Source organism: Carassius carassius, chromosome 44, assembly GCF_963082965.1.
Source record: "Carassius carassius chromosome 44, fCarCar2.1, whole genome shotgun sequence".
In the NCBI taxonomy this organism is placed as follows: Eukaryota; Metazoa; Chordata; class Actinopteri; order Cypriniformes; family Cyprinidae; genus Carassius; species Carassius carassius.
The window spans coordinates 17,087,991-17,100,906 of NC_081798.1; the positions used below are offsets into that span (position 1 = coordinate 17,087,991).

The 12,916-nt window shown below is 34.9% G+C and overlaps 1 protein-coding gene across 1 annotated transcript in view; it reads left to right on the forward strand.

Annotated features, from left to right (window-relative positions):
- Positions 1-11,374, forward strand: part of LOC132126573 (cyclin-dependent kinase 18-like) — an 82,968-nt gene extending 71,594 nt beyond the window's left edge. Inside the window, exons 7-16 of the mRNA XM_059537909.1 lie at positions 694-788; positions 940-1,002; positions 1,767-1,890; positions 2,052-2,172; positions 3,721-3,818; positions 4,992-5,097; positions 5,288-5,330; positions 10,655-10,745; positions 10,902-10,979; positions 11,155-11,374. Coding sequence (XP_059393892.1) covers positions 694-788; positions 940-1,002; positions 1,767-1,890; positions 2,052-2,172; positions 3,721-3,818; positions 4,992-5,097; positions 5,288-5,330; positions 10,655-10,745; positions 10,902-10,979; positions 11,155-11,189 — 854 coding nt within the window. The 3' untranslated portion in view covers positions 11,190-11,374. The remainder of the gene's footprint in view (positions 1-693; positions 789-939; positions 1,003-1,766; positions 1,891-2,051; positions 2,173-3,720; positions 3,819-4,991; positions 5,098-5,287; positions 5,331-10,654; positions 10,746-10,901; positions 10,980-11,154) is intronic.
- The last annotated feature ends 1,542 nt before the right edge of the window (positions 11,375-12,916 follow it).

A 12,916-nucleotide genomic window follows, 5' to 3' on the forward strand; every position in this document is an offset into this window, starting at 1 on the left:
AAGAATTAAAAAAAGATTAAATTTTTTATAAAAACTATAAGCAGCGAAAATGTTTTCAAATCATCATATTAGAATATCATTAGTTATTTTTATTATTAGTCATTCTTTAGTCAAAATATTTAAATGTGTATACAAATATTGGTAAAATATATATAAAATATATTTACATTTAGTCATTAAACAGATGGCTTAGAAATTATATATATATATATATATATATATATATATAATAAAAAGAAAACAGATAGAAAAGAAAAAGAATAGGGAACTTTTTTTAAGAAAATAAGCAAAAGAAATGGAGAGTTTAAGTGTTAGAAAGGGATTCTTTTCTTAATAAAGAAAACAAATACATAAAAAAGAATTAGAATAGGAAGTGTTTTTAGTAGAATAGAAAGATAGTTTTTTTTCACCTTTTATTAAGGAATGAACTATTAATTATATGTTTCCAGAAATAGCTAATATATTAGCTGTTTATGGGTAATTCGATTTCATTTTTCAGTATGAATTATTACAAAACAACTCTTAGAGTAGTTTTCTCATTTGAATGATAATTCTGCATCCTGTTTGGCTCGATTAAAATTCAGGAACTGGATTAAAATTTCAAAAGCCAATTTCATTTCAAGTTCCGGATGATGCACAACCCTGCTGGAGGTTATTATTATAGTTGCTCATCGTCGTGTTGTTTTGTTGCAGTGTCACTTCTGAAGAACCTGAAACATGCCAACATCGTAACGCTGCATGACATCATCCACACGGACCGATGTCTCACCCTTGTCTTTGAGTATCTGGTAAGCTTTCTTTGAAATGCTTTGAAAGCATGCAGTAGCAGCCTGAACAGTTCATCCCACAGTGCTTTGTGATTTTGGGCGGGGTGGTATCTGACATTCAGATAATACTCTTCAAAGTGACAGGACCATTCAGAACCTATTGTCTTTGCAGGACAGTGACTTGAAGCAGTATCTCGACAGCTGTGGAAACCTAATGAGCATGCACAATGTGAAGGTAACAGAGAAAAACATCAACAAGCTTACCAATTAAAAGTCAACAGAGCTGTCTACATAGGTACATACAGTACAATATAGAGTTCCGAAGAGCAGGATTTTGGACCAATGAGATTTCACTGGGCGGGGCTACCTAGCAGACCCAGAGGAACAAGGTTTCATTGGTGATTTTTCTTACCTATAGGGAAAACTCTGGTGGAAATTAGAGCATTGGGAACCCATAATTGACTAATAATTCAATTTGTTAAAAATAAATTAAATAGAAATTATGTATAGATCTCTAGCTGACATTTCAAACACTGATTAACAGCTTCTAATGATTTGGAAATAGCCCATATGTTTTGTGATAATGGGGAATTTAGGCTGAAAATTAATCAATTAATAAAAAACAACACTTACAGCAGTAATCACCTTTTCTAATTTGACAGCTAATAGCTTCTCGCATGTCACTATATCACGTTATACCTGGATAAAACATGGTGTCTGGCATAAAATAAAATAAAATAAAATAATTTTTTTTTTTTTTATTAAAAACTATATTATTTCAACTATAAAATAGTAATATTAACAGTAATAATAGCATCCCAATTATACTAAAATAGCAGTAAATGATTACTATTTTCAAATTTGCAGTTTATACATGTGACGTTGCCTTAAAATTTGCTCAAAATTAGGCATCTTAGAAGGCAGCTGGCTACATTTAAAATGCTGTCTTTGTTGGTACATTAAGTTTAGAAATGCTAACATCCGCCTCTGTCCTTGTAGATATTTATGTTCCAGCTTCTTCGTGGTTTATCATATTGTCATAAGAGGAAGATTCTCCACCGGGACCTGAAGCCTCAGAATCTGCTCATTAATGACAAGGGAGAACTCAAACTGGCAGACTTTGGTGAGACTTTCTTACAAGGCCTGATTTTTCACTGATGCGTTGACTTTGGTGCACTGCACAAAGACTTGTTTTTAGCACAATACGCAGCAGTGATCTCCCATGTGACTCTCCAGCAACGTTTGTTCATCACCTTAACTATCTGTCTAATCTTGCTTGTTAAGGTTTGGCCAGAGCAAAATCAGTCCCAACAAAAACCTATTCAAATGAGGTTGTGACCCTGTGGTATCGACCTCCTGATGTCCTGCTGGGTTCCACAGAGTACTCGACACCGATAGACATGTGGTAAGATGTATCTACAGTAAGGCATCGGCCACAATGTGTTGCTAACATCAGGAAAGCTTCAAGCTAAACTAATAATACTGCTGATACGCAATGCTAGGAGACTATAAAAACAAGCAAAAATAGTCCATAATCTAAAATCATGATATACACTGGAGACCAGGCTCCTTTGACTTGGGTCAGTAAACAACAACCCAGCAACCACCGAGCAACTCATAAAACAAAGCATCCCTCATATTTTCTTAAATACAAATTTAAATTGTCACCATAAATCAGTAATTAATTACATTTGCAAATAAAGCACTACTCATATTTTCTTCAGCAAATGTGAAAACCTGTATCTTAAAATTAGTAAAACTTTTCCTTTTAGACAGACTTAACCACGTAATTTGTTTTTTTTAATTAACCAATAATTTAATAAATTTACACTCAAAATAAATCATGGCATAGCTTAGTATTTGAATCGATATTAGATTAAAAAAATAATAATAATAAAATTCCATAAGGTACTTATTCAAATTATTTTAATTTGAAAGCACTGAATAAATTTAATTGGTAAATTAAATAAAATAATTAAATAAAATGCTAGCTGTTGAACAAGCATTGACATTCGCTTAGTTAAAATGTATGAGATCGATTTACAAATTGTAAATGAGATTTATGATAATTACGTATACTTGGTTATTTTGCATTTAAATAAATTCAGTAAATTAGTGCTGTTATATAAATTGTAATTGTTTTATTTATGTACGACTGATGAATATGCATCACATTAATCTAATGTTAAAAAATGTAACGGACAAAAAATTATAAATATAGGCAAAGCATTTATTATATACTGTTAACACGAGTCAAGTTTTATTTATTATAAAGTGTTTCTGAGATGATTGTCATCACTGGAAATATTTTTTTTTTTTTGCTTTCTCAGCACTCAAACACATTCAATTCAGTCTTTCCTTTATTTATTCAACATCTCATGTCAAAAGAACTAAATGAATGGGTTCACATAACCTTTTGTTTTAGAAAAAAAAAATCCCATTTACAAACTGCCTTTTGATCAGTCCTCCAGAAGAAACATTAAGTTAGAAAATTGAATTCTGTCTTTCCTGACACAACCTTTTAACGTCACACGCGCACCCTGACACGCACTCCTCAGGCAACCTTGGATAGCTGACACGGACTCGGACATAAATGCTTTTCTAAAGCTAAGCCGTCCTGTTTGATAAAAATGCCGTTGTGTTTAATCCTCAGGATTAGTCCAGTGGGCTAATCAATCCGAGCGTGACAGGAGCCACATGTGTCTTTCCCATATCTCCACCTCGCAGCTTTCCCAAAACTACCCTCCAGTCAAGCAGACGTCAAACTGTGATAGGAGAATATTCTCAGAGACGCCGTATCTAAAACATCTGTGACAGTCCTGATCTGATATATTCAAATGATGTCTGCTGACTTCATTTAAAAGCTTTGACGTATAGAATAACAGCAGTGAAATTAAAGAGATTGTATGATCATAACTCAGCAGTATAATGATGGGTGTCTCTGTATCACTAGGGGCGTGGGCTGTATCCTGTACGAAATGGCGACAGGCCGTCCCATGTTTCCTGGATCGACTGTCAAAGAGGAACTACACCTTATATTTCGCCTCATGGGTACGAGAGACATTTTGTGTCAGTTTAATTATGTATAAATTATAAAGCTTTTTTGTTGGCATCTGTGGTTCTATGAAGAACTTTTAACGTTCATCAAATGTTTCCAATCCACAAAAGCTTCTTTAAAGTGGAAAAGGGTTCTTTTAATTATCAAAATGTTCTTACACAGAAAAAAAAACATTTATTTTAAGAAAGGTTCTTTTGGGAACCAAAAAATGGTTCTCTTATGGCAAATGTGAAAATCTGGTTACATTTGCATATTTAAATGAGTGACCTTTCTCATTTTAATTAGATCAATTTGTCTAGTTAAAACAACTTTACACAACCATATAACTATGCAAAATATTGATAAATATTGAACAGAATAGGTTTCACTCGTAGCAGAAAGATGCCGTAAAGAACCCAAATGACCCAAAAGGATGAACCCAGTACTTGGGTAAAAACCCAGCATTTTTTTAGAGTGCAGTAATATTGCAAAATATTATAAAATTTATATCAGTTGTTTCTATTTGAATATAATATAATATAATATATCCTAATTTTCAGCATCATTACTCCTGTCAGTGTCACATGATCCTTCAGAAATAATTCTAATATGCTGATTTAAAACGAAAACTTTCAGTAACCGCATAAATCTCATTTTTGATCAATTTAATGTGTCCTTTGTTATTAAAAGTAATAATTGCTTTGAAAAAATAAAATATATAGGACAAGACCAGACTGACATATGAAGTGAAAAATACTTACAGTGAATGTTATGTTTAACATTTGCCTTTATATAAATCACACACACACACACACACACACACACACACAAAACATGTAGACTTTCTTTGTATCCAAAACTACTTGTTTCAACGTTACTTAGTATTAAGTGACTTACTGGCACGCTCTCAGCCAGTGATTTCATGCTCCTCAAAAGCGCTCGTTCCAGCAACCAGCTGTAAACATGACAACCTGTGCAATTTTGATTTAGAAGCTGTGCAACGCCAGCCAACCGGATCAGAGCTTGCCAGATCAACAAAACATCTGCTATTTTTTATGCAATATGCATCAGGCGGTCAGTGAACGGGCTGTGGGTGGTCATGGGTGCCCTGTCTGAGGCTGAATGGAGGTCTAATTATTTCACTGTAGGACACATAATAAAACACTTTCACTTCTTTCCATAACCAGGCACCCCTTCTGAGGAGACCTGGCCCGGAAGCACAGCTAATGAGGAATTCAGATCCTACCTGTTTCCTCAGTACAGAGCACAAGCGCTCATTAATCATGTGCCCAGGTACCACAGAAGCACCACAGACTTCCTTGCAAGCAACAGGACTAGCTTTAGGCTTCTTTAAATAAACCGTACAAACAAAAACACACCTGTATGTATAAATAACAACAGAGGGCTATATTTTGGAGACTGCCTGCTATGAATTATAGATGGTGAATATTGTAATATAAAGCATGTTTTTTTTTTTTTAAAGGCTTGACACAGAGGGAATAGATCTTCTTACCGCTCTATTGTTGGTAAGTGCAATAATCTGGGGATTTTTTTCTTTTGGATTACTCAGCTTTGTGCTTTGAGCTAGAAACATACTTCATGCAAGTACGCAAACAGATTTTAAGCCTCAGCCAATGCACCACAAGAGTGAGCTGAAATTTTACTCAACTCTCTGGTCATCCAAGATGTTTGATCCTTCATCAGAACAGATTTGGAGAAACGTATTATTATACTGCTCACCAGTGGATCCTCTGCAGTGAATGGGTGCCGTCAGAATGGGAGTCCAAACAGCTGATAAAACATCACAATAATCCACAATCCACACTGCTCCAATCCATCAACTGATGTCATGTGAAACAAAAAGCTGCATCTTTGTTGGAAACTAATACATCAAGATTTTTTAACTTTAAACCGTCGCTTTCAGACAAAACACAGTCCATAATGTTGTCCTCTCACAGCATACTTGTTTAAAACTGCACATATTTTCCAAGAAAAATGTTCCTCCTGAGAAAGCAATAGTATGTATAGAGGACTCATACTTTGGCCAAAAGCAATGATTTGAAGTTAAAAATATGTTAATGATCGATTTTTTATTTTACAATTTATTTATTTATTTATTTTTAAACCACAGCTTTTTGCTTCACAAGGCATTGGTTGATGGACTGGAGTCTTGTGGATTATTGTGATGTTTTTATCAGCTCAGACTCTCATTCTGACGGCACCCATTCACTGCAGAGGATCCATTGGTGAGCAAGTAATGTAATGCTACATTTCTCTCAATACGTTTCAATACTTTCATTGCATCTACATCTACACTTTCATTGCACTTTTAATGATTTATGCCCTCCTAAATATTTCAAATAAGCAGCACATATGCTCCTTGGTAAAAAATAAAATAAGTAAGCGTCAAAGCCCTTTATTTATGTACCTGAACATTACTCAAAACATTATCTGAGGTACACTGTTCTGTTAATAGTTATCTTTCCTTTTCTTGGAATCTTGAGGAGGAGCCAATAAGATTTGAGATAATAGATTTACACAATATGAGGATTTGCCAGTGTATATCAGATGTGAGAAACACACAAATGCCTAGCCAGCAGTGTTACTGTTTAGAAATGCCCTGCTGATGAAGAAGGTCATCGGAGCACAACATATGGCAGAATAGCATAAAGACAATATTTCTGGTATCATAGCATGGATAAAACAGGAACATCACTGCCTATTTTGATACAAAAGAAAAAAAGTCATGGCTATACATCTGATAAAGTGTCCATTTATTGTTAAAAACACCGCTGTCTTAACAGATGATAACAATATCCCCAGGTTTGCACCTGTAAATACAGCCATGCAACCATGCATGCAACTCTGTTGACAAATGCATAATAAGAGATTAATAATCTCATAATACTGATATTCACACTTTTCTATTGGTCTCCAACACTTCACTACATCATGTTATCATTTATGTAAAAGCTGCACATGCTCAGCTGAGAACATGTATCAGCAGCATTTTTTGTACTATTATAAGTATTATTATCGATAACAATATTAGACTCTCAGACTGGTCACAGATATTCATGTTTTTTAACACTGTGTTTTAAACCCTGTTACTCTAACCATTGTGCATAGTGTCAAAAATAAAATAATTACTAAAAATAAGATGAAAAAAAATTCTAGTTAAATTGTCTATAAATAATAAGCAATTATGTTTATGCAAAAGGTGTTTTGCAATGAGAATGTTCAAATTAATATTACAAATTATGTTTTACTATCACAAGTCTTCTAATAGTCTAATCATGTATATGTATTATCAATAATATGAATTATCGTCAAAATTTAGAAATTAGTCGAACAAATAAGATAAATCAAAATATCAACTATTAATAAATTAAACAGAATAATAATAATAATAATAATAATAATGTATCAGAATATCTTAAAATAAAATGTTAAAATATTATATAAATAAAATATTTTTAAATATTTTGTAGCAAATTTAATAAATCATTATGCATTGGGTCAAAAATCGAATAATACTGCTACTAAAAATAATAACAATAAATCAGAATAATCTAAAATAAAAATTATTGTGGCAAAACTAATCAATAAAATAACTAAAAAATAAGATCAACTACTAATCAATTAAAAATGATCTGTACTATTCAATTAAAATCAACCAGTCATAACTAAAATCCACATTAAACAAAAAAAAGAAAACAACGATAACAACAACATCGGTCAAGCTCTAGCATTAGAGCAGACATGTATGTGTGATTTCTAACAAGCTCACAGCAGCACATGTGCAGACTCAGAGGCCACTGGGGTGCTGTTTAATGCCATGGAACTGCAACTGTCTTCAGCTCCCACAAATCCCTGGGTGAAAAAAGGCCCTTGTTAAGAGTTTCGCTGCCGAGACGGAGTGAGCTCAGAAGCTAATTGTGGTGTCAACTTCCCCTCTCTGCCTGCTCTCCTCCAGGTCCAATTAGCTTGATACAGGCAGGGGTGTCAGACACGGAGCATTATAGCGTTATCAAAACACAGGTAAACAAACGCAGGCTGACACCTCCACGCTTCACTCATGTACAGGCAAGAGTATAGACCATTCAGAGGAATACCATTCAAGATTATGTTAGGAGAATGACTGAACAAAAAGGGGTGCCACAGGCTAAAGACTCAATGCTGAGCACAGCGCTCTGACTGTAGTCTACAGTATACAGTACGTTGCATATACAGTACAGTAATGCATGTAAGTGGTAGAGCTAGCCTATATATTGTATTGTAAATAAAGAAAGTTGTATAAAAAATGAATGAACAATTCATTGAAGAAGATTTTACAAAAAAATACTTTTACAGTTTTTTTCTACTTCGAAATGTAATTAATGTGTTACTTGGCATTTATTTGTAATTAATTCTGAAATTTACTAGCAATTTCTAAGTGATTTTTTTTCCAGTGTACATTTTGGGACAAAAAAATGTCTTTAACATCTGAGAAGATCTTTATGGAATTTATAATTCAGAGCAACTAAATATGTCTTTATTCACTTGAACTGACCTTTTTGCTGGTTTTCAATGGATTTTGACCCCTTTTTAGTTGGTCAAGATCAGCTTAGATCAGATCAGATCAACAGACAGACAGACAGATAAATATATATCTATGTCTTAGTTCTAAAAAAGTTCTTAGTCTCCCAAGTGTCTTTTTATTTTTTATTTTTTGCTGTTTTTAGAGGGGTTTTGGGCCACCTGTGTCTGGTCAGACTGGAAAACAGACTAAACCAGCTAAAACCATCAAACTATTGGCTTAATTTACAACATTTTAAAGTCAATACACTTGCTGTCCAATATGACAGTTGGGTAAATGTGTTTTAAAAAAAATGTTAAAAAGCATGAAGGTATAAAGTATGAAAAATAGGTAGGGTCAGTGTGTAATAGTTAGGATTGGTTTAATTTAACAACAGAAGAAGTAATCAGTGGGAGGTCTAAGATTGTGTGCGATAGTATTTTGGTAAAATGAGGTATTTGTGAAGAAACGTGATTGCGTCTCTCTATCTCTTTCACTCACTCTCTGCGCGTTCTGTTGGCGCACGCAGCTTGAGCGCGCGCTGACCTGTCATTATGATGAAAGACCGCAGAGCGCGCGATTCGTTAATGGTGACAGCGGCCTTAATGAGTCCGAACCGTGCACCTGTTTCTCATCAAACCCCGCTGACTGATCACGCCGTCAGCCTCACACAATGCGCTCTAAACGCTCTGTTCGCTTGAAACACCGCCAAACTTTGATAATTTTATAACTTTGTATGAGATGACAGCAGGGTGATGGGTGCTTCATTATTTAAAACTATTTTATAGCTCAGGCATCAACAAGTCAGGGGAGCTGTGCTCAAATCGACTCATCAGCGAGGAGCACACACGACGGGGATGATCACAGGCGGATACTGTAACGCGCTCTAGTGCGCAAAACACTAAAAGAAGCGTTGCGCATGCGCACACGCCACACAAAGGATGAGCGTTCAAGTGAAGAAATAAAGTTCACTTTAGTGCATTTTTGTTAGCTTTGAAAGTATCTACGTACTTCTAAAAATTAAAATCAATAAAATAATTTAGTTCAAACTTAAGTTGACTAAAACAAAAGTGTAATCTTTCTCTTCTACAATTTAAAACATTATGAAAGGACGGTATATGTATGTGTGTGTGTGTGTGTGTGTGTGTGTGCATGCTCTTGTTTTTGTGACATATCAGGACACAACTTTGTATAATGACATGGGTATGACACAGGTATTACAAGGAGAGGGTGACTTATGAGGACATAACCCATGTCCGCAGTTTTTTTGAGAAAGTAAAAATGCACAAAGTTTCCTGTTAGGGTTAGGTGTAGGGTTGGTGTAGGGTCACAGAATATACAGTTTGTACAGTATAAAAACCATTACGCCTATGAGATGTCCCCACTTTTCACAAAAACAAACGTGTGTGTGTGTGGGGTGAGTGCTGAATAAAGCAAACCAGTATCTTACCAACACAAGCCTGTTATTATTAGTTTTCAATAAACAGACTGTAAGTGCGCTCTCAGATAGCTTTATGAGCACATTTCAGTATGGCAGCGTGTCTGCCAAATGTGTTATAAAAACAAGCTACTTAAGCAAGTGTCCAGAGTTTGCAATAGTCAGTGGTGTTTATATATACAACTGGGCATCAGCACTCACACTGACAGAGGAACTGTTCTCTGTTCATGTCGAGCTGCCTTCAGATCGCCACTTTCAACAAATTCAGAATGTAGCCTAAATTCAAATGCTCTGATTAATAATTCTGAATGGAGATCCATATATATTTATATAGCAGCGTTGCAGTCAGGTTAAGGCGCCTGGCATTTTAGTTTTCTGTTGGCATCTCTGTGTGGTCCTGCTTGGTATTGCAGCTTGTTTTGTAGTTATTTATATATGTACAGAAAATGGTCTAAATAAATCTAACGTTGATTTTCAGTCACAGTTTTTGTTGTTGCATCGTAGGCCTATACATCAATTGTGAATTATTATTTTTACAATTGAAAAAAGCATGGTAAAACAATTATATTTATTTAAAATGTTTCAAGTATAAATACTTTTCCCTTTGTTATACTGGGATAACCGGGATGTATGCTAAAATTGTTGGATGTGGCGCCACACCTAGACAATTTTCCACCAGCCGCCACTGATTGCATATATTATAATAATGTATTTATTTATATTTATTTTGCACCATTTTATCATATTTAGTCAGGCGAATACATACACAACACAAATACACTGGGGGGAAAATATCCAATAAAAAATGCACCAGTTCTCTGTTTTCCCCTCAATATTCTTTTGTTTCTGTTCAGTACAACACCAGGCGCAGGATTTCAGCCGAGGCGTCTCTGAGACACTCTTACTTCCTGACTCTGGGCGAGAACATTCTCTCCATACCTGACAGTGAGTTTATCTCAATATTTTCATAATTTCTAGAGTCTGCTTTTATTAACATCACCTCAACACGAGCCTTATAATCTGTCTTTCACCTTGATGAAACAACACACAAGACAATACATTTGCTTTGATCATCACCCACTTGTCTTCTATCCTCTCCAGCCTCGTCTGTGTTTTCACTGAGGGAGATCCAGCTACAGAAGGATCTGGGACACAAGAGCTCAGTATTCCAGCCGCTGGGTATATTCAATTCCATCGCTTTGATATCACTCATCTCTATTTGCAGAGCGCAACTTGATTATGTTTAGTCATGCACATTAATCCAATCCATAAACCTATAAGATTAAATGCTTTAAAACATACTCACCTGCACTGCATACTCCGTATAACAGTGGGTTATTTTCTCCAAATCCAGGTCGAGGCAAGAACCGCAGACAAAGCATATTCTGAAGACAAGAATCAAAGTGGTGTGCATGAAGTGATCGCCAGAACAAAACCATTATGAAGCAAACAGCTTTGTTTCTCCATTCCAAACGTGCATGCATGCATGCATCCATTCACATTCACACCAATTTATTAGTCTGTACTTCAGAAAACAGACTGAACAGAAGTGAATCATCCTCAGTCATGAGCTGGTTACAAGTGTAACCAAGGCTCAATCAAAACTTTCCTGCAGTCTATTGCAAACCTTAAAACCACACTGATCCTAAAGCTGAAGACATTTAGACTTGAGAACTGCCTCTTCTCTGCCAGGATCTAGTAGTATTTTCAGACATTCGTAGTATTTTTAATTGTGCGTTTATATGTATGTGCCAAGAAACATGGTAGCTTCATGTCCTACTGTTTTTTTCCATCGAGTTGAAATTTCCTTCATTTCTGTTTGAGGTTTGACTTGTTTTGCCATACGTGTTTGATGAGTCATTGCACAAGCTGATATTGCGGTTTATTTCAAAAGCATTCATTCAATACTATAATACAGAGAAGAGTTGACATATTAAAAATGTAAATTGTCGTATAAATATTTGAGCCATTGAATAGAGAATTACTTGAATTCTGTCAAGACACCATTTAAGTTAAACTACTAAAAGTGCTGTAAGCGATTCTAGAACAGAATTCTTCTGAACCTCACCCTGTCCACAAAATGACTGACAGGCAAAGATAAAAAAAAAAAAAACCTATAGTTGCTTACAGCATCTTTAACTAGTTACTAATTTATGAAATCTTCAAAAGGTGCCTTTTGCAGACCGTAAGAGATGATGGGGTCCAATTTTACGCCTTTCGAAAAACCATCTACTTCAATCTCCTCAAGGATCTCGGTCCTTTCAAGTAATTGCACATGCAGATAGTCGTTTTGCCATTTAAGCTAATTGCTTCACCGTATTTGCACATGGCATGCAAGTGTCCTGGACCTGAAACCTGATGTTGTTCACCTTCTCCTACTGTATCTTGTAGTTTGAAAATGAAAGCACTTTGACTCTTTGTTGTAGACGGCACTGAGCACAAACTAGTTTTACAGTGGACAGAAATGAAAAGCTAGGTTTTAGTTTAATGTTACTGCAGCAGCGGCACTAATTTATGTGTTTTGTGGTAAATTAAAATATTTTAAATACTCTATTGAAAATAATTAATATATTAATATATGTATTTTGACAAGTGTTTTCTTTATTCTCAGTGAACTTTTGCCAGAAAAAAAAATAAACCATTTTATTAACTTAACTTAGATGATGTCTAAATGTTTTATAAAAGATTTAGATTTTTGTATGAAATGTGACATAAAAGATTTTGTGTGATTTGTCTATTCTATTATGATATGATATTCTGATAAGCTGAATGTATTGTGACTGCGAAAATGCCAAAAATAATTAAACAATAAACTTGACGTTGAGTTGAAGCATGGGAATGTTGACTACCCTCGTCTCAAACAATAGTCTTACTGTCTTGAATGGTGCTGTTTGGCATTAGTACACTTCACAAAGTAAACTTGAAATAGGATTTGGTCTAGGCAATATACTGTCTCCTGGACAGCAAGATAAGCCTGTGTGCAAATTAATGTGTACGTTGTTAGCACAGCTGCAACAAAAGACTTGTATAAGAACTCGTTAGACCTGTCAGATGCACTCCGTAGGGTTCACATGAAAATATCTGTAAAACAAAACAGTCCAAATGTGCATGACGCC